The 25,725-nt window shown below is 46.0% G+C and overlaps 1 protein-coding gene across 1 annotated transcript in view; it reads right to left on the reverse strand.

The window, feature by feature from the left end:
- LOC105485767 (glucosamine (UDP-N-acetyl)-2-epimerase/N-acetylmannosamine kinase) overlaps positions 1–7,185 on the reverse strand; it is a 62,376-nt gene extending 55,191 nt beyond the window's left edge. The window contains exon 1 of the mRNA XM_011748238.2: positions 7,083–7,185. Within this exon, the coding sequence (XP_011746540.1) occupies positions 7,083–7,133 (51 nt within the window). The 5' untranslated portion in view covers positions 7,134–7,185. The remainder of the gene's footprint in view (positions 1–7,082) is intronic.
- Between the last annotated feature and the right edge of the window lie 18,540 nt (positions 7,186–25,725).

Genomic DNA, 25,725 nt, shown 5'->3' on the forward strand with positions numbered 1-25,725 from the left:
CCCTGTGACCCCAGCCTCCCAAGTAGTTGGGACTTAAAGCACATGCCACCATGCCTAGCTAATTTATCAAAACTTTTGTAGAGACAGGGTCTCGCTTTGTTGCCCAGGTTGGTCTCGAACTCCTGGCCTCAAGTTATCCTCCTACCTCTGCCTTCCGAAGTGTTGGGATTACAGACATAAGCGACTGCACCTGGCCTTAGTCCAGGTCTGATCATCTTATTTCCTTAATTCTGAGATGCTTTTTTAAGTGATTTTACATACCTAAAATCAATATTTATAATCGATGTAAACATTTAAGGTAGAGTTTTTATTATAAAAACTATTATATCAATAGTGTTTTAGAATCAAGAAAATCAGGCATTAACCTAGGTGCAATAGTGCATGCCTGTAATCCCAGCTACTTGGGAGGCTGAGACAGGAGGATTTCTTGAGCCCAGGAGTTTGAGTCCAGCCTGGGCAACATTGTAAGACCCCATCTTTTAATAATAAAATAAACAAGTGGAATTAACAAAGACCTGGATTACTCTATTTCTTCTTGCCCTTCCTGCCTGCATTCCCTTGCTCCTCTCATCTATCTTGCACATTATTGCCTGATTAAATCTTCTTAAAAGACTACTTTCATGTAGTTAATTCTTTAAGAAAAACTTCAGTGGCTCCCTATTCCCTGCTAGATAAAGTATGCCTAGGGGGAACAAGTTTGTCATTTAAGGTCCTCCACAATTTAAGGGTCCTGACCTTTTGCTGATCTTACCAACATTATTCCCCTCCTGGATCCATCTGCCGCAAACAGTTCTTTCTCTACCTTTGTATCATTCCTTAAAGTTAGAAGGCTCTTCCTTGTCTGCTACTTACACCCAATCAGGTTTCAAATGCTATCTCTATTGTGAAACCTAATCTGAACACCCTATCCCAAAATAATCTGTTCTTTCTCTGAACTCCTGGAGCACTTGTCTTAACTTATCTCAAATTTTTTGTTTTGTTCTGTTTTGAGATGAGTCTCACTCTGTTGCCCAGGCTGGAATGCAGTGGCACGATCTCAGCTCACTGCAACCTCCACCTCCTGGGTTCAAGGGATTCTCCTGCCTCAACCTCCCAAGTAGCTGGGACTACAGGCACCTGCCACCACACCTGGCTAATTTTTGTATTTTTACTAGAGACAGGGTTTCACCATGTTGGCTAGGCTGGTCTTGAACTCCTGACCTCAGGTGGTCCGCCTGCCTCAGCCTCCCAAAGTGCTGGGATTACAGGCGTGAGCCACCATGCCTGGCTTCACACTTATTATTAGTTATACTTATGATGAATTACCTGGTATCTTTGAATGTATATATTTGTGACTGTAATATTAGATATCTGATGTATTATAAGGAACCCAAGAAAAATCAGTCGTATTAGTCACCTCATTATACATGACCTACGTTTTTAAAATCAGATCATAAATTCCTTGAAGTTAGCCCTATTTGGTATGCTTGTCTCCCTGATAGTTCCTTGAATCATACCTTATGTAAGAAACACAGTCAATAAACATTCAGTCAAAGGAGGATCACATCTTCTACCAGAGATTCCTAGCCATCCTTGTTCTTTTCTCTCTGGCTAGGCCAAGTTGCTTGTGCTGAACTGCCTGCACCAGTCATCCTCCACCATCTAGGCTCATGATCTTAGTAACACAACACTCTTGCTCAATCTTTATAATAAGTCAAGCATAAAACAGCATGATGAATTTAAAAACAAGGTGGGAAATTTGGCGGTCTTATCAGATAGATGTGTGGAGGCAGAAAGTAACTGGGAGATGCAGACAAGATGTGAGCAAGGTCAGGTCAGCAAGGGCCTTGCATGATGTTGTACTAAAGAGGTTAGACTTTCCCTCACTATAATTGGGAGAGGTTTTTTTTTTTTCTTTTTTTTTTTTTTTGAGACGGAGTCTCGCTTTGTCGTCCAGGCTGGAGTGCAGTGGCACGATCTTGGCTCACTGCAAGCTCCGCTTCCCGAGTTCATGCCATTCTCCTGCCTCTGCCTCCCGAGTAGCTGGGACTACAGGCGCTTGCCACCGCGCCCAGCTAATTTTTTTGTATTTTTAGCAGAAACGGGGTTTCACCATGTTAGCCAGGATGGTCTCAATCTCCTGACCTCGTGATCCGCCCGTCTCGGCCTCCCAAAGTGCTGGGATTACAGGCATGAGCCACCACGCCCGGCAATTGGGAGAGTTTTTAATCAGGGAAATGGCATGATCGGATTTGCTTAATTAGAACTACAGAAGGGCCGGGCGCGGTGGCTCACGCCTGTAATCCCAGCACTTTGGGAGGCCGAGACGGGCGGATCACAAGGTCAGGAGATCGAGACCATCCTGGCTAACACGGTGAAACCCCGTCTCTACTAAAAGTACAAAAAAAAAAACTAGCCGGGCGAGGTGGCGGGCGCCTGTAGTCCCAGCTACTCGGGAGGCTGAGGTTGGAGAATGGCGTAAACCCAGGAGGCGGAGCTTGTAGTGAGCCGAGTTCGCGCCACTGCACCCCAGCCTGGGTGACAGAGCAAAGACTCCATCTCAAAAAAAAAAAAAAGAACTACAGAAGATGGCCTGGGAAGAGGAGGAAGGACTAGAAGAAGGGAAACCAGTTAGGAATAATATTTCAGGACCTCAACTAAAGTGTAATAATGGAAATAGAGAATGAGAGGATGGAATCATAAGAATGTGGAGAAGGGGCTGGACCCAGTGGCTTGTGTCTGTAATCCCAGCACTTTGGGAGGCTGAGGTGGGTAGATCACCTGAGGTCAGGAGTTCAAGACAGCCTGGCCAATGTGGTGAAACCTCGTCTAGTAAAAATACAAAAAAAAAAAAAAGCTGGGCATGGTGGCGTGCACCTGTAGTCCCAGCTACTCAGGAGGCTGATACAGGAGAATCACTTGAACCCAGGAGGTGGAGGTTGCAGTGAGCCAAGACTGCACCACTGCACTTAGAGAAGCAGATTTGGAGATGGGCTGGAGTAGGTGAGAAGATAATGAGCTTTAATTTTGGATATGTTGAATTTGTAGCACCTACAGGACATTTCCATGAGATTGAGGATCTGGAGGAAGATATTGAAGACACATTGAAGACACAGATTTGTCCTAGACATAATGCACTCCATAAATTTTTTTTTTTTTTTTTTTTTTTGAGGCAGCATCTCGCTCTGTAGCTTAGGCAGAGTGCAATGGTGCAATCTCAGCTCACTGCAACCTCTGCCTCCTGGGTTCAAGCAATTCTCCTGCCGTAGCCTCCCGAATAGCTGGGACTACAGGTGCCTGCCACCACACCTGCCTAATTTTTGTATTTTTAGTAGAGATGGGGTTTCAACATGTTGGCCAGGCTGGTCTCGAACTCCTGACCTCAGGTGATCCACCCACCTCAGCCTCCCAGAGTGCTGGAATTACAGGCATAAGCCACTGTGCCTGGCCACATTTCATAAACCTTACGTATTTTTAAATACACTGCTTACTCTTAGCCCAAAGCACCAGCTACATTTCTTACCCTACCTGTTTCACCAGATTTTTCTGCCCCTGACTGTGTTCTACTGTCACTCTTGGCCAATTTGGAGCTCTTTTTTTTTTTTTTTTTTGAGACAGAGTCTCACTCTGTCACCCAGGCTGGAGTGCAGTGGCGCAATTTCAGCTCAGGTTTAAGTGATTCTCCTGCCTCAGCCTCCCAAGTAGCTGGGATTACAGGCACCTGCCACTGCACCAGGCTAATTTTTGTAGTTTTGGTAGAGACAGCGTCTCACCATCTTGGCCAGGCTGGTCTTGAACTCCTGACCTCATGATCCACCCGCCTCAGCCTCCCAAAGTGCTGGGACTACAGGTGTGAGCCACCGCGCCCAGCCAATTTGGAACTCTTTAATGGTATTTTTCATATAGTAGCTGTCTAAATCTTAGACAACTGAATGGCTGTTAGATATCACTAAATTTAATGGGGTGTAAAATTCTGCAGAAACACAGGTACTTCGGTCTATGGTACATTTTTTGTTTTGTTTTGTGACAGGGTCTCGCTCTTTCACCCAGGCTGGAGTACAGTGGCAGGATCATGGCTCAATGCAGCCTCAACTTCCCAGGTTCAAGCAATCCTCTCCTCTCAGCCTCCTGAGTAACTGGGACTACAGGCATGTGTCACCATGCCCAGCTAATTTTTGTAATTTTTTTAGAGCTAGGGTCTTGCTATGTTGCCCAGGCTGATCTTGAACTCCTGGCCTCAAGCAATCCTCCTGCCTCAACCTACTGAAGTGCTGGAGTTTGAGGTGTGAGCCATTGTGCCAGGCTCTTGCACCTTATGTTAAATATTTAGTGGTGCTTTCCTGGCCACTTTCCCTCTTTTTCCAACTGCCCATGTACCTAGTCTTCTCTGCCCTCTGGCTTCTCTTCTCTTAACCCCTTCTTTTTCACACTGTTGGTCACTGCCTTATTCTGGAGACATTTTACATCCTGGGCTTGCAAAACACCTGATTTCCTGCCTACTTCCAACTTCTCTGGCTCTTATACTTTCTCAAACTCCTAAATAAAAGTATTTTTTAGAATTCTATATAGTCTTCCTTATATCTCATTGTAGTATATATCCAGCATGACTTCAGCCACTTGCATGGTTTCACAATCATTTAAAATGATTCCTAGATGTGAATTTCTGTCCCAGTCTTTTCAGTCCAAACTCAAATATTCAACTGCTTATAGGATATCTTTATTTGGATGTGTTCTACAAACACTTCAAATCTGCTTGTCCAAAATTGAGCTTTCTTCTTCCTCATAAACCTGGGCTTTCTCTTCCGTCCTAATTCTCAGTGAATAGTATTATCACCTACTGGAACTTAGGAGGCATTCTTGGCCTCTCCACCTCCTTTCTCTTTCACATTCAGTGTGCCGTGAAACCCTATCAGTTTCACATGTTAAAAGAGTATTTTCCTGGAAGAGAGAACATGATGTGATTGAAGACAATAAAATGGGCGTGAGAATAGCATACAGGGGAGACCAGCCTGACAGGAGAAAGGTTTTATTGAGGAATACTGGAAAAGATAATTGAATTATTAAGTGGGAGAGTAACTTGGAAGATAACTTAAAGGCCACATAGAGTATTTCAGAGTTTGTGTGGCCACAGAAACCACCAAACATTAGGCAAATGAATGAAATGATCATTTCAGGCCATAATTTTTTTTTTTTTTTGAGTTGGAGTCCCACTCTGTTGCCAGGCTGGAGCGCAGTGGTGTGATCTCGGCTCACTGCAACCTCCACCTCTCCTGCCTCAGCCTCCCGAGTGGGTGAGATTACAGGCATGTGCCACCATGCCCGGCTAATTTTTGTGTTTTTAGTAGAGACAGGGTTTCACCGTGTTGGCCAGGATGGTCTCGATATCTTAACCTTGTGATCCACCTGCCTCAGCCTCCCAAAATGCTGGGATTACAGGCGTGAGCCACCGTGCCCGGCTACAGGCCACATTTTTAAAGGCAGTCATGCAAAAAAAATGGATGGAGAGATGAGTAGAGCAACTATTACTTTCATAACTAGAAACAACCATTTCTAAGCAGACTTTATTGATGACACGAGGAAAAAAACTTACAAGTTCTAGCTAGAAGCTCAGAAAGTCTGACCTTGAATTTCAATTTAAGTGTGCTAATAAAAAATAAAAATAAATTTTCATTGAAGAAGGCAAATAGAAAGTATGCATTAGTGATATAGCTAGGAGTAAACTGTGTTGGCAATAATTGCAGGAATAATATCATCTAATTGGAAAGTTTTTATAAGGCCAGGTACAGGGACTCACACCTGTAATCTCAGCACTTTGAAAGGCCAAGCCAGGCGCATCACTTGAGCCCAGGAGTTGGAGATCAGCCTGGGCAGCATAACAAGACACTGTCTCGGGCCGGGCACGGTGGCTCAAGCCTGTAATCCCAGCACTTTGGGAGGCCGAGACGGGTGGATCACGAGGTCAGGAGATCGAGACCATCCTGGCTAACACAGTGAAACCCCGTCTCTACTAAAAATACAAAAAAAAAAACTTAGCCGGGCGAGGTGGCAGGCGCCTGTAGTCCCAGCTACTCGGGAGGCTGAGACAGGAGAATGGCGTGAACCCGGGAGGCGGAGCTTGCAGTGAGCTGAGATCCGGCCACTGCACTCCAGCCTGGGCGGCAGAGCGAGACTCCGTCTCAAAAAAAAAAAAAAAAGACCCTGTCTCTACAAAGAATTTAAAAGTTTGCTGGGTGTGGTAGTCTGTGTCTGTAGTCCTGGCTACTTGGGAGACTGAGGCAGGAGGATCCGTTGAGCCCAGGAGTTGAAAGCTGCAGTGAGCTATCATTATGCCACTACAATCTAGTCTGGGTGACAGAGCAAGATCCTGTCTTTAAACACACACACACACACACACACACATTTGTATAAGCCATTCCTTAACTATAGATGATCTTTAAATTGAATATATATTTTAATCACCTAATTGAACTGTGATGATGATTTCCTAAAACATTTGGATTTCCATATGCCTCAATGAAAAATTAGGTTTAATAAACTACACTATAGTGTAGCACACTATATGTCACATTTATATATTGATAAACGTGATAATTTCCTTCTTATTTGACTTAGATACTAATTAACTTGGAGTAAATGCACCCACCCCAATCATGTGGTCAGTAAATAGTTAAATAACTGAGGGAAAATAAGTACAAATTAGGCAGCTCTACACGCCATGTTTCAAAAGGGAAGGAAACAAAATAGTTAAAACAAACATTGCATGTTTTGAAAATAAACTGTATTTATGAAACAGAGATCTCAAAAAGTAAAAGGAACCCCACTTTATCTGATGAAAGTGCCGGGAATCTAGAGAAAAGAGTTCAATTTCAGCTTTCAGTTTGGAAATGCAGAAAGACCATGAATTTTAGCACAGTAACTGAGAAGCAAGTAGCAGCCACAGAATGACTAACCTGAGTTAGCAGTTAAAAAGTCTTTAAAAATGATGGATTTGATAGATTTAAAACCAAAGCTTTCCTCTTCCTCTTTGTAATTTTCCTTCTTTCCCCCCTTTTTTCTGATTGCAATTTCAATAATAAAGCTCTATTGAATTCCAAATTACTTACATGAGGTCCTTGAAAGCATGACTCCCTCTGCGGATAACCATAGGTTTCCATTCCAAAGCACAAGCTCTGTACCCTTGTGTGGTATGAAATAATGAGCAGAGCAGCTGTTCTCTTGGTTTAGCTGCCACGGAGCAGTCACCAATAGGCATCTGAAGTCCAGACTAAATCTTAAGCCCCACCTCTCTGAAAAGGAAGAAAAAAAATGTGGCTCTGAACTCTTGTCGTATTCCTGGACAGTAGCTCGAAAGTAGGTGATCAGTCGGCATCTAAGTGTTACTTCCCTGTTTTGGATTTCCCATTCCATCCAATAATTTTACTTTCCACTAGAAAAAGTTTTCTTCTGAGTTTCTGAAGGTAGAAACAAAAATCTACAAGCAAAATCTCAAGTCTTTTTTCACTTTGTTTTCACACATACATATATTCTAAACTTTTTTTTTTTTTTTTTTTTTTTTGAGATGGAGTCTTGCTCTTGTCTTGCTTTTGGTGCTTAGGGACTCTCACAGACAGATTGGTAGCAAGGGATACTGACCAATGATCTACTTATCAAACAACTCTCCATTTCACTGGTCAATGCTCATTTGACCACAGGAACAGCCTAGCCTTATCTACCACACAACTTTACATTCCACTTAAGGAAACTATACTAAAAGGTGTCCCCCACAGGCACAGAAATTCTTGGTTAACCATTATATGTTTACAGATTTTGAAGCAAACCATGGTCTGAAGTCTGTTTTATTTTATTTGAAAGAGACTGGGTCTCACTATGTTGCTCAGGCTGATCTCGAACTCCTGGGTTCAAGCAATCCTCTCACCTTGGCCTCCCAAAGTGCTGGGAGTACAGGTGTGAGCCACCATGCTAAAATAACTTATTTTTTTCTTATGTTTTTCTTTTTTCTTCTTGAGACAGAGTCTTGCTCTTATCACCCAGGCTGGAGTGCAGTGGCACAATCTCAGCTCACTACAATCTTTGCCTCCCAAGTTCAAGCGATTCTCCAGCCTCAGCCTCCTGAGTAGCTGGGATTACAGGTGTACGCCACCACGCCCCGCTAGTTTTTGTATTTTTTAGTAGAGATGGGGTTTTGCCATGTTGGCCAGGCTGGTCTTGAACTCCTGACCTCAGATGATCCACCCGCCTTGGCCTCCCAGAGTGCTGGGATTATAGGCATGAGCCACCACGCCTGGCTCATATATTTTCAAATATGTTATATTTTTCAAATATGTTAAAGGTATACATAACCTTCAACAACACTTTTTGTTAAATCTCTACTCTTTGCTCTTTGTTCCCATCAATTTCCTCACATCCAGTCTGCTCTTTTTTCTCTCTTTTTCTTTTTTTTTTTTTTTTGAGACGGAGTCTCGCTCTGTCGCCCAGGCTGGAGTGCAGTGGCCAGATCTCCGCTCACTGCAAGCTCCGCCTCCCGGGTTCGCGCAATTCTCCTGCCTCAGCCTCCCGAGCAGCTGGGACTACAGGTGTCCGCCACCTCGCCCGGCTTATTTTTTTGTATTTTTAGTAGAGACGGGGTTTCACCGTGTTAGCCAGGATGGTCTCGATCTCCTGACCTCGTGATCCACCCGTCTCGGCCTCCCAAAGTGCTGGGATTACAGGCTTGAGCCACCGCGCCCGGCTCTTTTTTCTCTCTTAACTAAAAAGTCTGTTTAAAAAAAAAAAAAAAAAAAAAAAAGTCGTCGTCTCCCCTTCCTCCATCTTTATAGAGAGGCAGGAGAGAGCAGTTCTAAGTGTGCCAGGGCAGGGCCCTCTTTTTTCAGGCAGATAAAGGAGTGGATCCATGAATAATTTTTTTTTTTTTTTTTTTTTTTTTTTGAGACAGAGTCTTGCTCTGTCGCCCAGGCTGGAGTGCAGTGGCCGGATCTCAGCTCACTGCAAGCTCCACCTCCCGGGTTCATGCCATTCTCCTGCCTCAGCCTCCCGAGTAGCTGGGACTACAGGTGCCTGCCACCTCGCCCAGCTAGTTTTTTTGTATTTTTTAGTAGAGACAGGGTTTCACCGCGTTAGCCAGGATGGTCTTGATCTCCTGACCTCGTGATTTGCCCGTCTCGGCCTCCCAAAGTGCTGGGATTACAGGCTTGAGCCACTGCGCCCGGCCCATGGATAATATTTTTTAGAGGTGGGGTCTTGCTATATTGTCCAGACTAGACCTGGGCTCAAGCGATCCTCCTGCCTCAGCCTCCCAAGTAGCTGGAACTAAAAGTGTGCACCACTTTGCCAGCTTTCATGGATAATTGTTATGCTTTTTCTTTTTTTTTTTTTTTTTTGAGATGGAGTCCTGCTCTGTCGCCCAGGCTGGAGTGCAGTGGCATGATCTCGGCTGACTGCAACCTCCGCCTCCCGGGTTCAAGCGATTTTCCTGCCTCAGCCTCCCAAGTAGCTGAGATTACAGGCGTGTGCCACCATTCCCAGCTAATTTTTGTGTTTTTAGTAGAGACAGGGATGTTGGCCAGGATGGTCTCGATCTCTTGACCTTGTGATCCGCCCGCCTCGGCCCCCCAAAGTGCTGGGATTACAGGCATGAGCCACCGCGCTCGGCGTTATGTTTTTTCACTTCCTCTTGGTTAATCTTGACAGACACCCCCTCCTCCCAGTAAAAATATCCAGGCATGGTGACTCACACCTATAGTCCCAGCACTTTGGAAGGCCAAGGCAGGTGAATCACTTGAGGCCAGGAATTCAAGACCAGCCTGGGCAACATAGTTTGACTCCATCTCTACCAAAAAAATTTTTTTAATTAGCTGGTCTTGGTGGCACATGCTGGTAGTCCCAGCTGCTCAGGAGGCTGAACTGGGAGGACTGCTTTGAGTCCAGGAGTTTGAGGCTGCAATGAACTGTGTGATCTTGCCACTGCACTGCAGCCTGGGCGACATGGCAAGACACTGTCTCAATAAATAAATAAACAAAAATATCCGATATTTAATATACTGCCCATAGACTGCCTATAGGACATCACTTGAGAGCTTACAAATCAGCAATGGGGGAGAAAAAGCTGTCCAATAGAAAAATTGGCAGAATAGCACTAGGGAACTCACAAAAAAATATATGATCAAAAGTCTGACCTTACTACTATTTTTTTAAATTGTTTTTGTTTTTATTTATTTATTTTTATTTGTTTATTTTTCTGAGACACAGTCGCACTCTGTCACCCAGGCTGGAGTAGAGTGGCACAATCTTGGCTCACTGCAACCTCCGCCTCCCAGGTTCAAGTGATTCTCCAGCTTCAGCCTCCTGAGTAGCTGGGATCACAGGCAGGCACCACCACCCCAGCTAATTTTTGTATTTTTAGTAGAGACAGGGTTTCACTATGTTGGCCAGGCTGGTCTTGAAGTCCTGACCTCGGGTGATCCTCCCGCCTCAGCCTCCCAAAGTGCTGGGATTACAGGCGTGAGGCACCTCACTCAGCCTGTTTTTTGTTTTTTTAAGACATAGTCTTGCTGTGTCGCCCAGGCTGGAGTGTAATGGCACGATCTCAGCTCAGCAAACTCCACCTCCTGGTTTCAAGTGATTCTTGTGCTTCAGCCTCCTGAGTAACTGGGATCACAGGAGCTCACCATCACACCAGGTTAATTTTTGCATTTTTTGTAGAGATGAGGTTTTGCCATGTTGCTCAGGCTCCTGGGCTCAAGCAATCTGCCCTCATTAGCCTCCCAAAGGGCTGGGACTATAAGCGTGAGCCACTGTGCCCAGCCTGCCCAGTGAAATATTATCCTCTTTTTATTAAATAAGATATTCTTCCCTGTGCTTTATGGGAGAGTGCTAATAATTAAAATTTTGTGTTATAAATTCAGTATTAGGGCTGGTTTTTTTTTTTTTTTTTGAAACGAAAGTCTTGCTCTGTCGCCCAGGCTGGAGTACAGTGGCACAGTCTCGGCTCATTGCAACCTCCACCTCCTGGGTTCAAGTGATTCTCCTGCCTCAGCCTCCTGAGTAACTGGGACTACAGGCACACACTTTTTTTTTTTTTTTTTTTTTTTTTGAGACGGAGTTTCACTCTTGTTGCCGAGGCTGAAGTGCAATGGCGCGATCTCAGCTCACTGCAACCTCCGCCTCCCAGGTTCAAGCGATTCTCCTGCCTCAGCCTCCCTAGTAGCTGGGATTACAGGCATGTGCCACCACGCCCGGCTAATTTTGTATTTTTAGTAGAGACAGGGTTTCTCCATGTTGGTCAGGCTGATCTCGAACTCCCGACCTCAGGTGATCCGCCTGCCTCGGCCTCCCAAAGTGCTGGGATTACAGGCATGAGCCACCGCGCCGGCCCCTAGCTAATTTTGGTATTTTTAGTAGAGATGTAGTTTCAGCGTGTTGGCCAGGCTGGTCTTAAACTCCTGACCTCAAGTGATCCGCCTGCCACAACCTCCCAAAGTGCTGGGATTACAGGCATTATCCACCACACCCATTTTTATATTTATTTAATTAATTGACTTATTTTAAAATATAAAGATGAAGTCTCACTGTGTTGCCCAGGTTGATCTCAAACTCCTGGGCTCAAGGGATCCTACTGCTCTGACCTCCCAAAGATCTGGGATTACAGGCTTGAGCTGCCATGCCCAGCCTGAGTTGTTATTTTTATTCTGTCAATTTGATAATCTATTTGAAAGCTATAGTCCTTTGATCCAATCCCTACATTGAGTTGAAGTTAAATAAACACTGGTCTTACTCTGAAGGTCTTAAAGAACCATGTTGATCTTTACTGTGGATTACTTTAATTGGGCTGCATAGGAGTTTTATTCAGAGCATCATCCAGAAAACTTCTAAACAGCTTCACGCAGTTCTCCTTGTCCTTATAGTTTCCCAGGTGTTAAAAATCTCTGTTCCTCTCCCTCTGCACAGGGTTCTCACCCCATGCTGATGCTCTTCTGAATTACCTCCTCCTTCATGCTTCTCTTGAACAGAGACTCATTCTGCAGGGATTCTGGTGAATAAAATTCTCCATCTAGCTACACATCCTTAGAACAAATGTTTAATGAGCACCTACTGTGGGCTCTGCCGAGAATAATCTTTCACATTTGGTTAGGCTTTTTTCTGTCTACCGAATTACTTTCACGTCCATTATTTAGAATAGGGGTCATCAAATCTTTTCTATAGAGAGCCAGATATTTTTGCAGGCCATGTCTCTGTCACAACTTCTCTGTTCTGCTCTTGTGGTACAAAAGCAGCCATATGTAAATGAATGTATAAATGAATGGAGATGGCTGTGTGCCTTTGAGACTTTTTTTTACCAAAACAGATAGTGGCCTGGAATTGGCTCCTGAGCTATAGTCTGTCAACTACTGACTTAGAACAACTCAGTGAAGTAGAAGTTACCGGTCCTATTTTATAGATGGGGAAAGGAATTGAGGCTCAGAGAAATTAAGCAGTTTACCTAAAGTCACACAAACAAGTTACAAGTGGCTGACCAGATCTCAAACATGGGTCAAAAAATGTGACTGCAAAGTCACTGCTGTTTCAACCACACCATACCATCTGTCACTCATTCAGATAGCTTGTGTCAAAAGCGACAAGCTTCTTAACCTAGGTGCCATGTTTGAGGAAGAGTTAGATAAATTTTAATGCATCCACAAATCACTATGCAGTTAGTCAACATAATATTTACAATGTGAAGTCATGGAAAAATATGAAATGATGTGAATCAAAAGGTGAGGTACAAGATTACATATAGAGTTGTGCTTGTGTAAAGGAAAAAAGGGAAGTATCTTAGAATATTAACAGTTGTTGCCTTCTTGTAGATGTGAGACGGATTTTTTTGTGTGTTTATTTCTACTTTTTGTGTTTTGCACTTTTTTTTTTTTTTTTTTTTGAGACGGAATCTCGCTCTGTCGCCAGGCTGGACTGCAGTAGCACAGTCTTGGCTCACTGCAACCTCTGCCTCCCGGTTTCAAGCGATTCTCCTGCCTCGGCCTCCTGCGTAGCTAGGACTACAGGTGTGCACCACCATACCCAGCTAATTTTTATGTTTTTAGTAGAGTCCGGGTTTCACCATGTTGGCCAGGATGGTGTTGATCTCCTGACCTCGTGATCCACCCACCTTGGCCTCCCAAAGTGCTGGGATTACAGGCACGAGCCACCACGCCCAGCCTTGCACATTCTTTTACAATGTGCATTCTTACTTTGTGAGCCAGTAAATAATAAAACTTTGAAAGTGAATGCATCTTGAGGGTGCTTACAATTTACTTTTTTTCTAGGATAAGGTGATTGCATTGGTCACTGGCTGGAACAGGAGAAATACATTTCACTTCAGATAAAGCAGAGAATACAGTTTTTAGCCAGGCAAAACTCTGGTCTGTTTAAGGCTAAGTTTCACAGAATGACAGAGGAAGTTGTGACAAGCCTCGGGCTCTGGGCAGGCCTCATTTTTAGCCATGTTGCATGGTCCACCGTAAGTGAACTACTTTAGAGTCCCCTCTTTCCTGAGAGAGCAAGAGAGGAGAGAAGTCTCCTTTGGAGAAGCAAAGATTCCTCCTCCAACTCGGAGCTTTTTTACCCCTGGGTTCTGCAATGATGGCAATATGAACAAACGTTAAATGTGTAGATACTGCAAGTATTATCCACAAGAACATCTAAAAATCATTTGCAATCCATCTTCTTCTAAAAGAGGTTAATGCCATTTATGAGGGTTGTAACATGGAGAATTTTCTCATCACTGGGTTTCAGGCTGCAGATGTAGGGGTCAGATGGGCTAGTAATGAGCGGAGTGCCTGGGCAATACACTGATCCAACATCTGCCTCTTGGTCTTTCCTATTTGTCGAGCACACACAAGGACAAGGACAAGGCCTGCCTGGTTGAAAGGGAAAGGTACAACAGGCTACTTTTAGATCAGACTGTTTGACACTTATGTAAACAGCAAAAGGAAGAGTGGCTCAAGGTGCCAGCTCCTATGGTCTTTGTCCCACTCACCAAAAGGAAAACACCAAAACAAAAAGGGTCGGGTGACTGCAAGGCAAGCCATGGGACACCCTTTCGAGAAGCTCATTCTTAGCTGCAGCTAAGGGCTTTAGTATTCTGCAGCTCTGTTCTGAGGAGGCCATGGCATAAAACCCTAATCTCATCAGAACCTGGAAAGCATAAGAAATCATCTCATAATAGCCTTCCAGGGAAGATAGGAACGTGAATGGGAGATGGCATACATGCCACCATCCTCTCATGTTAACGTAGCTTTAAATAGAAATACACAGAAAACAAGGTTACATATTGGTTGGTTGACAAAAATGACCAGAAACTTGTAGGAACCTAACCTTGTATTTCCCTTAAGAGCAATAATTCAGTATTCACTTATTCAGCAGTCACAGCAACTTTATAGAACATAACTACCATGAAGAATGAGAACTGGCTATATTATTATGAATACAGGAATGTAGTTTGGGCTTCACACACAGCCCCAAAAGGGCTCCAAGGACTCTCCCTCCCTCCTCCAAGGTCCCCAGACCACACTTTGATAACTATTTCTAGTAGACTATAAACTATGGCTGACTAGGGGTCAGCCATAGCTATTTTGTTCCTCTTCACATTTCCAGAGTCTTGCATAGTGCCAGGCATATATTGTGAGTTAAGTTAAAATGGGCTGGGGGTAAGATTTTCATGAGAAAGTTAAACCTGAGAGAGGAGAGACAGAATGGTCTCTTTGGTGCTAAAGGTCTGTTCAGCCTTGATTTTTTTTTTTTTCTTAACAACAGGGCTCACTCTGGTGCCCAGGCTGGAGTGCAGTGGCACAATCGCGGCTCGCTGCAACCTCTGCCTTCAGGCTCAAGTGAGCCTCCCAACTCAGCCTTCTGAGGAGCTGGGACTACAGGCACGAGTCACCACACCCAGCTAATTTTTTGTATTTTTTTAGAGACAGGGTCTCACTATGTTGCTCAGGCTGGTCACGAACTCCTGGGCTCAAGCAGTCTACCAGCCTTGACCTCCCAAAGGGCTAGGATTACAGGCATCCACCATTGCACCCAGCACAACATATATACCTTAATTTTTTTTTTTTTCTTTTTGAGACAGAGTTTCACTGTGTCACCCAGGCTGGAGTGCAGTGGTGCAATCTTGGCTCACTGCAACCTCTGTCTCCTGAGTTCAAGAGATTTTCCTGCCCCAGCCTCCTGAGTAGCTGGAATTACAGGCCCCCGCCACCACACCCAGCTAATTTTTGTATTTTTAGTAGAGACAGGGTTTCTCCATGTTGGCCAGGCTGGTCTCGAACTGTTGACCTCAGGTGATCCACCCTCCTCAGCCTCCCAAAGTGCTGGGATTACAGGCGTGAGCCACCGTGCCCAGCTGGAATTTTAAAATACTTTATTATGGCTCCATAGCTCATGGGTTAGAGCACTGGTCTTGTAAAACACTTTATACTAAAAAAAATGGTAATGATCACCTGAGCCTTCAGTGAGTCATCTTTTTGATGGTGGAGGGTCTTGCGTCAGTGTTGTGGCTGCTGACTGATCAGGGTGGTGGCTGCTAAAGATTGGGATGCCTGTGGCAATTTCCTGAAATAAGACAAAGATGAAGTCTGCTGCATCGATTGACTCTTTCTTTCACCAAAGATTTCTCTGTAGCATGTGATACTATTTGATAGCATTTACCCACAGTAGAACTTCCTTCAATACTGGAATCAATCCTCTCAAACCATGCCACTGCTTTATCAACTATGTTATGTCATATTCTAAGTCCTCTGTTGTCATTTCTTTTTTTTTTTTTTTTTTTTTTTGAGACGGAGTCTCGCTCTGTCGCCCAAGCTGGAGTGCAGTGGCGCTATCCTGGCTCACTGCAAGCTCCGCCTCCCGGGTTCACGCCATTCTCCTGCCTCAGCCTCCCGAGTAGCTGGAACTACAGGCGCCCGCCACCGCGCCTGGCTCATTTTTTTGTATTTTTAGTAGAGACGGGGTTTCACCATGGTCTTGATCTCCTGACCTTGTGATCCGCCCGCCTCGGCCTCCCAAAGTGCTGGGATTACAGGCGTGAGCCACCGCGCCCGGCCCTCTGTTGTCATTTCAACAACGTCCACAGCATCTTCATCAGGAGTAGAATCCACATCAAGAAAAGATTTTCTTTGCTCATTCAGAAGAAGCAACACCTCCTTCATTCAAGTTTGATCATGAGATGGCAGCAATTCAGTCACATCTTCAGGCTCCACTTCTATCTGTAGTTCTCTTGCTGTTTCTACCACATCTGTAGTTACTGCCCCCACAGAAGTCCTGAGCCCCCTAAAGTCAACTATGGGCATTGGAATCAACTTCTCCCAAATCCTGTTAATGTGGATATTTTGACCTTCTCCCATGAATCATGAATGTTCTTAACGCATCTAGAATGATTAATTCTTTCCAAAGTCTTTCAATTTACTTTGCCCAAATCCATTAGAGGAATCATGATTAATGGCAGTTATGGCCCAACAAAATGTATTTCTTTTTTTTATTTTTTATTTTTTGTTGAGATGGAGTCTTGGTCTGTCACCAGGCTGGAGTACAGTGGCGCAATCTCGGCTCACTGCAACCTCCGCCTCTTGGGTTCAAGTGATTCTCCTGCCTCAGCCTCCCAAGTATCTGGGACTACAGGCGCGCACCACACCCAGCTAATTTTTGTGTTTTTAGTAGAGACAGGGTTTCACCATGCTGGCCAGGATTGTCTCCATCTCTTGACCTTGTGATCTGCCCGCCTCAGCCTCCCAAAGTGCTGGGATTACAGGTGTGAGTCACTGTGCCCGGCCAATGTATTTCTTAAATAATAGGACTTGAAAGTCAAAATTACTCTTTGATCCATGGGCTGTGGACTGGATGTTGTGTTAGCAGGCATGAAAACAACATTCATCTCTTTGTACATCTCCAGCAGAGCCCTTGGGTGACCAGGTGAACTGTCAACGAGGAGTAATTTTCTGAAAGCCATCTTTTTTTTTTTTTTTTTTTTTTTCTGAGCAGTAAATCTCAATAGTGGGCTTAAAATATTCAGTAAACCATGCTAATTAACAGATAAGGGTCATCTAGGCTTTGCTATTCCATTTATAGAGCACAAGAAGAGTAGCTTTAGCATAACTTTTTTTTTTCTTTTTTTTTGAGACAGAGTTCGCTCTGTTGCCTAGGCTGGAGTGCAGTGGTGTGATCCCAGCTTATGGCAACCTCCGCCTCCCGGGTGCCTCCTGGGTTCAAATGATTCTCCTGCCTCAGCCTCCTGAGTAGCTGGGATCACAGGCGTGCACCACCACGCCTGACTAATTTTTGTATTTTTAGTAGAGATGGGGTTTCACCATGTTGGCCAGGCTGGTCTCGAACCCCTGACCTCAGGTGATCCACCCCCCCCCCCGACCTCCCAAAGTGCTGGGATTACAGGCATGAACCACCACACCCAGCCCCTTGCTTTACTTTCATTTGGCGTATGGTTTTTTCCACAGTGACAACCAACAAATGAAACTGTGCACCTTTGAAAGAGACTGCAGTTAGATTTTGGCTCTAATATCCCACACACCTGTATGCTTGCATCCTGTGAGGGGGAGCAGGTGCAGGCACTGAGCAGATTCCTAGAAATCAGTGGCCACAGGCCATGTTTTCAGAGAGTTGAGATGATGGGAAATTATTGAGCAGACAGTGAACTTCTGGAGGGCAGGAACTTCTAGGGGCCCCCAGCACTTCAAGTGCCCAACTCCTAGTAGATGCACAATAAATGCTTGTGACTTGAGAGACAGTGGCAGCAGGTGGGCCCAGGGCTGAGGGATGAAGGCCTTCTAGACCCGAGAGAGAGAGAATAAAGATGACATATTTGGAGCCTGGGGTCTGCAGAGTGAAGCACAAAGGACTGGGATGCAGAGCAGGGAGGAGATGCCGGCTAGCAGAGCAGAACCCAGGCAGGAGGTGGGAGGAGACCAACAGGAAGGGGTCCCTGAGGAAGCGAGGACTGCCTCTGGCCTCCCTCCTAGTGTGTGTGCAAGTGCATGGTGTGGACCCACCGCCCTGCAGAGAAGTCAGATAGACAAGCTTCTTGCCATTTCCCAGTTGTATTAGCTTCCTGTGGCTCCCGTAGCCAATTGCCACGAACTGGTGTCTTAAAACAGTAGACATTCATTCTCTCACAGTTCTGGAGGCCAGAAGTCCAAAATCAAGGTGTTGGCAGGCCACGCTGCCTCTGCAGGCTCTTGGGGAGGATCCTTCTTTGCCTCTTCCAATTTCTGGTGACTGGAGGCATTCCTTGGCTTCCTTGGTTTGTGGCCATATTACCCCAATCTCTTCTCCACCTTCACATAGCCTTCATCTCTTTGATATGTCTCTCCTTTCTCTCTCTCTCTCTCTTTTTGTAAAATAGAGATGGAGGTCTTGCTATGTTGCCCAGGCTGACCTTGAACTCCCGGCCTCCAGCGATCCAGCGTGAGCCACCGTGGCAGCCTGTGTGTCTTTTTTTTTTTTTTTTTTTTTGAGATGGAATTTCACTCTTGTCACTCAAGCTAGTGTGCAGAGGCCCAATCTTGGCTCACTGCGACCTCTGCCTCCCAGTCTCAAGCGATTCTCCTGCCTCAGCCTCCTGAGTAGCTGGGATTACAGGCTCCCATCACCACGCCCAGCTAATTTTTGTATTTTTTTTTTAGTAGAGACGGGGTTTCACCACGTTGGCCAGGCTGGTCTCAAACTCCTGACCTCAGGTGATCCACCTGCCTCAGCCTCCCAAAGTGCTGGGATTACAGACGTGAGCCACCAAAGCCGGCCTCGTGTGTCTTTTATAAGGACACTTATCATTAAGTTGAGGGCTTTCCTGGAGAATCCAGGATAATCTCCTCATTTCAAGATCCTTTCTAACATCTTCAAAGACTCTTTTTTCAGATAAGATAACACAGGTTCCAGGGATTGCTGCGTTGGTTAATTTTTTATGTCAAATTAACTGGGCCATGGTACCCAGATATTTGGTCAAACATTGTTCGGATGTTTCTGTGAGAGTGTTTTGGGTGAGATTTGCCTTTAGACTGATGGACTTTGAGTAAAGTGAATTGCCCTCCATAATGTGATTAGGCTTTAATCAGTTGAAGGCCTGAATCAAACAAAAGGCTGACCTCCCCAAGCAAAAGGGAATTCTGCCAGCAGACGGCCTTTGGACCTCATCTGCAATATTGGCTTTTCCCGGGTGTCCAGCCTAACTGCCTTTGGACTTGAACCGCAGCTCCTTCCTGGGTCTCCCCCGTCAGATTTTGAATTCATCGAGCTCCCACAATTGTGTGACCCAATTCCTTAAACTAAGTTTATAGATTCTGTTTCTATAGAAAACCCTGACTAATATAGGGGGTTGTTCTATTGAGGTCTTCAACTGATTAGGTAAAACCCATCCACCAATCAACCCAGTCTGCCAATATTTAACCTAGAGAAATGCTTTTCAGACCTGAATGTGTATATGGTCTTGTTCAGGTGCAGATTCTGATCCAGTAAGCCCGGAATTCTCCATTTCTAACAAGCTCCCAGGGGATGCTGGTTAGAGTGACCAACTCATCCCGGGACTACCCCAGTTTTAGCACTGAAAGTCCCTTGTCCCAGAAAAATCTCTGAGCTCCAGGCAAATCGGGATGGTTGGTCATCCTACTGCTGGTCCACGAACCATACTTTGAGTAACAAGGAGTTAGAGATCTCTGTAGTAAGGGAAAATCATAAAAATTCGGCCCTTCCTCAAACATGGGGATAAGTGTAAAAGTATATACCCCAGTGGATAAATCCATTGGTCCCAACATAAAGTGTCATGGATGGTGGTACATTTACTCCCCAAGGGTCTACCCTTTCCAGTGCTTTTATTTCTTTGAATTTTCTATCAGAACAGGATGAAAGCTTCAATCAGAGTGATTTCTTATCAAATTCCCCCACAGTAGCTCAGCAGAAGGTCTCGCCACTGACTTCATGAAGACAGGGAAACTCCTAGGCCAACTCCCTTGTCCTTCCTCTCTCAAGCTGAACATTGCTGTATACACTGACCGCTCTCTTCCACTCAGCTGGCAGAGTAGAAAGGAGCAAGCTTTAAAGTCAGCAGAACTGCCTGTAATCCCAGCACTTTGGGAGGCCGAGACGGGCGGATCACGAGGTCAGGAGATCGAGACCATCCTGGCTAACACGGTGAAACCCCGTCTCTACTAAAAATACAAAAAACTAGCCGGGCGAGGTGGCGGGCGCCTGTAGTCCCAGCTACTCCGGAGGCTGAGGCAGGAGAATGGCATAAACCCGGGAGGCGGAGCTTGCAGTGAGCTGAGATCCAGCCACTGCACTCCAGCCCGGGCTACAGAGCAAGACTCCGTCTCAAAAAAAAAAAAAAAAAAAAAAAAAAAAAAAAAAAAAAGTCAGCAGAACTTAGTTTGAATTCTGCCTCTGCCATTTATAGTTGATTGATCTTAGACAAGTTAATTTCTCTAAGGTTGATAATACTTTTGGAGGAATAAATTTCAGAGGGCTGGGAGCAGGTGAAGGAGATACCTAGGCAAAGTGCACATTGACCACCCAATATTTAATGAGTTTCCTTCCTCTCTGCCACCCAGGCAGAAGGTGATGTAGGCCCTTGTGGGTGACGCAGGCAGTAGGGGAGACAGTGCACCTCGGGCTCAATGCTGTACCAAGCACTGCTTGTAATATTTTACCTATTTCTTCCTTCCTTCTTTCTTTCTCTTTTTTCTCTTTCTCCCTTTCTCTTTCTTTCTTTCTATTTCTCTTCCTTCTTTTTCTCTTTCTCTCTCCCTCTCTCTTTCTTTTTTCTTTCTATCTCCTTTTTTCTTCTTTCTCTCCTCTTTATTTCTCCCCTCTTTCTTCACTCCATCTCTCTCTTTCTTTTTTCTATTTCTGCCCCCTTTCTTTATCTCCTTCTCTTTCTTTCTCTTCCTTTCTTTCTCTTTTTTTCTCTCTCTTTCTCTCTCCCTCTTTCTTTCTTTCTCCTTTCTTTTTCCTTTTGAGACAGGGTCTTACTCTATCACTCAGGCTGGAGTGCAGCGGTGTGAGTCTGGCTCACTGCAGACTTAACCTCCCAGTTCTATTTATATCTTTCTTGAAATCAACTTTAATTCAATTCATTTTTTTAAACTTAGCCTTTTCTAACTAATATTATTTGTGAAACCATGGGCTTAACATGCCAATCATATATTTTGTTCCAATAACAGTAAATACATTTAGTCATTCATTCAAGAGATATTTAGGGCTGGGTGTGGTGGCTCACACCTGTAATCCCAGTACTTCGGGAGGCTGAGGTAGGCGGATCACCTGAGGTCAGGAATTCAAGGCCAGCCTGGCCAACATGGAAACCCCATCTCTACTAAAAATACAAAAATTAGCCGGGCATGGTGGCAGGTGCCTGTAATCCCAGCTACTCAGGAGGCTGAAGCAGGAGAGTCGTTTGAACCCAGGAGTGGGAGGTTGGAGTGAGCCAAGATCACATCAGTGCACTCTAGCCTAGGTGACAGAGGGACATTCCGTCTCGAAAAAAAGAGAGAGAGAGAGAGAGAGAGAGAGAGAGAGAGAGATTTAGAGTGTCTTTTATGCTCTCAAAGGGATAAACATGCTAGTTATGTAAAATATATAACTCATATACATTATAATGAATACATTCAAGTAGTCATGCATTCAGCAGCTGTGGAGGGTGCCTTTTTATGTTAGGACAGCCTGGCACACTTCTAAGCTCTTGAGCACTTGTGCTGATCCCAGACCCCAGTCTGAGAAGAGCGATGACTTAGGAAGTTCCATGATGTATTTACCGAGGACCCAAGTCAGGGTGCACCCAGTCCCAGGCCTGGTGCTGGAAGCTTTCTTCTACTCTTCATCTGCCTCCATGCAGTGGGCAGGAGGGAAGTCAGAAGGCATGGAGGGATCTATTTTAGGGCCTGGATTCTTGTGTTCACTTCTCATCCCATTCTCCCTTATAGGTGACTGCAGGAAAAAATGGACTAAAGCCTGCCCTATGGGTTTGGCTAGCGCGCGCGTGTGTGTGTGTGTGTGTGTGTGTGTGTGTGTGTGTGTATTCTCTTTCTTTCTCTTCCTTCATGTCCTCTTTCCAGGCACCCCCATGAGTCAATTGGCTCAGGACAAGCCAGCCACACTCACACTTTTTATTTTCCCTACAGGCCTTCATCCTTCTCCCAACATTGCTTTGGTCTCCAGGCCCATGCACTGATAAGATCCCAAGATTCAGACTGGGGGATAGGAGTTGAGGAGATGCCACCTTTAGGCTGAGCTGGGTGTTTCTGTCCACCTTTATCAGACTTGATCAGACTTTGCACCCTGGGGTATCACCCTCTGCTTCAATTAACACAGCAGCTTCCCACTTTCGCATGCTTTTCCAAGGCTCCTCCTTCAAGGGGGACTAGGCTCGGTCAATTATTTCCTTTGCCTTTTGCATGTTCAGTGTCTTCCTTTCTTCTCGAGGCTTCCCCTCTGTGGACCAACATGTTCCTCCATGACAAAAACAAAAACAACCAGCCTAAGCCAGTTCTCTCTGCCCTCCTGCCCTCTGCACGTCAGTGCTGCCTCCTCCCTCCCTTTCATGGCGCTGATATGGTGAGAGTGCAATACCCTCAGCGGCGCCTAACAGTCAGCAGTGAGTGCTCAGAACCCTCACCCACCTCTGCGGCCGATGACCCTCTCTTTGGCTCTGGCCCCAGCTGGCCTTGTGCTGTTCCATTTCAAGGTTTTTCCTGGCTCATCTTCATGCCCTTCCCCTGAGGGTCCCGGAGGTCTGTATCCTCTGGCCGCCTCTCCTCTCTCCTTGCACTCCTCCTCTCTTGGAGCGACCCCATCTGTGCCACCTTCTCACCTTCCACACCACACACCTTCAGCCTTCACTGAGAAGAGAGCAGGGCTGCAGCATCTTGTTTCATTCTCATCCCTCACGGAGCCGAGAACTAAAAATGGAAACGGAGAAAGCTTCCTGACAAGGCCGCTGGCAAGTTCAATGGGAACAACTCAGGTTTTCTTTTTTTTTTTTTTTTTGAGACGGAGTCTCGCTCTGTCACCCAGGCTGGAGTGCAGTGGCCGGGTCTCAGCTCACTGCAAGCTCCGCCTCCCGGGTTCACGCCATTCTCCTGCCTCAGCCTCCGGAGTAGCTGGGACTACAGGCGCCCGCCACCTCGCCCGGCTAGTTTTTTTTTGTATTTTTAGTAGAGACGGGGTTTCACCGTGTTAGCCAGGATGGTCTCGATCTCCTGACCTTGTGATCCGCCCGTCTCGGCCTCCCAAAGTGCTGGGATTACAGGCTTGAGCCACCGCGCCCGGCCACAACTCAGGTTTTCAGAAAGAAGTGTGATCCCTGGAGCCAGCGGGTTCAGAAGAACAACGAGATTTATCAAGAATGAGACATACCAGACCAGTTGTGTTGCTTTCCATTGACAGGAAGCAAATCAACTGTTCAGGAAAAGGTCAAGCGTGGCACCTGGTCTCAGAGAGGTGTCCATCAAAGGCTGTCATGCAGCCCTATGGACAAGAAGGAGACCTGGGCCAGGTGAGAGTGATGCAAAACCATTTGTCCCAAGGAGTTGTAGATGGGACTTAGGGAAAAGAGGGGCTCCAGAGGCACTGTAACAGTGTCAGAATGACCGCAGGCTCCTCAGGAGATGTTGAGGGAAAAGAAAGTCTCTGGGACATGCCCTAAGACTTCTGTGCACAGGCACTGGTCCCCTCTGCTGATTCAGGGCTCCCCTAACACAGCCACCCTCATCACAAGTATGGTACCAGGCAGTGGCAAAACCTGTTACACTATCAGCAGGGTGGGGCGTGGAGGCTCATGCCTGTAATCCCAGCACTTTGGGAGGCCAACACAGGAGGATCACTTGAGGCCAGGAGTTCGAAACCCCTTCTCTACAAAAAGTACAAAGATCAGCCAGGCTTGGTGGCGCACGCCTGTAGTCCCAGCTACTTGGGAGGCTGAGGTGGGAGGATTGTTTGAGCCTGGGAGTTCGAGGCTGCAGTGAGCTGTGATTGCACCACTGCACCAAAGCAAGACTCTGTCTCAAAAAGCAACAGACAAAAAACACACGAGCAGATTCTGACTGCGGCCGCAGAGAGCTCCCTGCTTTCCCGTTCAGCAAGCAGGCGCCCTGCAGAGTGAAGGGTGCTTTCCCAGAGCCACCCGCAAGTGCTGCTGGAGGCCCAGATTCCTTCAAATGACCTGGGCAGCCCCGCTGGAATGCAGTGTGACAACAGAAACAGGTAGGCTGCCGGGGAAAACCATGCAGGCGCCCCCAGGCTCTGATTTGGTAACTGCAGATATTCTTTGATAAATTGTGGAACCATTAGGCACAGGCATTAGGTCTGGGCAGTGGTGTGTGTGGATGGGGAATCTGTTTATGAGAATGTGAAATAAAACATGCAAACACAGGAGAAGTAGAAGATACAGGTGGCAGGGTAGAGTGAGAACTGAAGTCAGGACTAGGGAGATGGAGAAGAAAATGAAGCCTGAAGAAACTTTTGTGGCCAAAGCCAGCAAATCTTGTATGTGTAGGATCTCCATGAACTGTCCTGAAATTTCCAAGAGAAGGAGACATCTATCAAGTAGAAGACAAAAAGGGATACTGACCAGGGAGGCCGGACACTGGTTGGTAGAGCCCATGACTGGAGAAGCAAGAGCAGCACAAGGTCCCTGAGGGGTGGTTAGGGGCAGCTGGTGGCCGGGCATGGTGGCTTATGCCTGTAATCCCAGCACTTTGGGAGGCTGAGGCAGGTGGATCACTTGAGGTCAAGTTCGAGACCAGTCTGGCCAACATGGCAAAACCCCAACTCTACTAAAAATACAAAAATTAGCCAGGCATGGTGGCAGGTACCTGTAATCCCAGCTACTCGGGAGGCTGAGGCAGGAGAATTGCTTAAACCTGGGAGGCAGAGGTTGCAGTGAGCTGAGATTGTGACATTGCACTCCAGCCTGAGTGACAACAGCGAGACTCTGTCTCAAACAAACAAAAAAAAGAGCAGCTGGAGGCTGGGCATGGTGGCTCATTCCTGTAATCCCAGCACTTTGGGAGGGCAAGGAGGGCGGGTCACTTGAGGTTAGGAGTTCGAGACCAGCCTGGCCAACATGGTGAAACCACATCTCTACTAAAAATACAAAACAATTAACCTGGCATGGTGGCGCACACCTGTAATCCCAGCTAAACTCAGGAGGCCAAGGCAAGAGAACCACTTGAACCCAGGAGGCAGAGGTCGCAGTGAGCCGAGATTGTACCACTGCACTCCAGTCTGAGGCAACAGAGCAAGACTCCATCTCAAAAAGAAAAGAAAAGAAAAGAAAAGAAAAGAAAAGAAAAGAAAAGAAAAGAAAAGAAAAGAAAAGAAAAGCAGCTGGAGGCTGGGTGTGGTGGTTCACACCCGTAATCCCAGCACTTTGGGAGGCCAGGACAGGAGAAATGCTTGAGCCCAGGAGTTTGCGACCAACTTGGGTGAAATCCCTTCTCTACAAAAACAAACAAAAATTAGCTGGATGTGTGGCCGGGCGCAGTGTCTCACGCCTGTAATTCCAGTACTTCGGAGGCCGAGGTGGGCGGATCGTGAGGTCAGGAGATTGAGACCATCCTGGCTAACACAGTCAAACCCTGTCTCTACTAAAAATACAAAAAAATGGCCGGGCGTGGTGGCTCAAGCCTGTAATCCCAGCACTTTGGGAGGCCGAGGCGGGTGGATCACGAGGTCAGGAGATCGAGACTATCCTGGCTAACATGGTGAAACCCCGTCTCT

Source organism: Macaca nemestrina, chromosome 14 (genome assembly GCF_043159975.1).
Source record: "Macaca nemestrina isolate mMacNem1 chromosome 14, mMacNem.hap1, whole genome shotgun sequence".
Classification (NCBI taxonomy): Eukaryota; Metazoa; Chordata; class Mammalia; order Primates; family Cercopithecidae; genus Macaca; species Macaca nemestrina.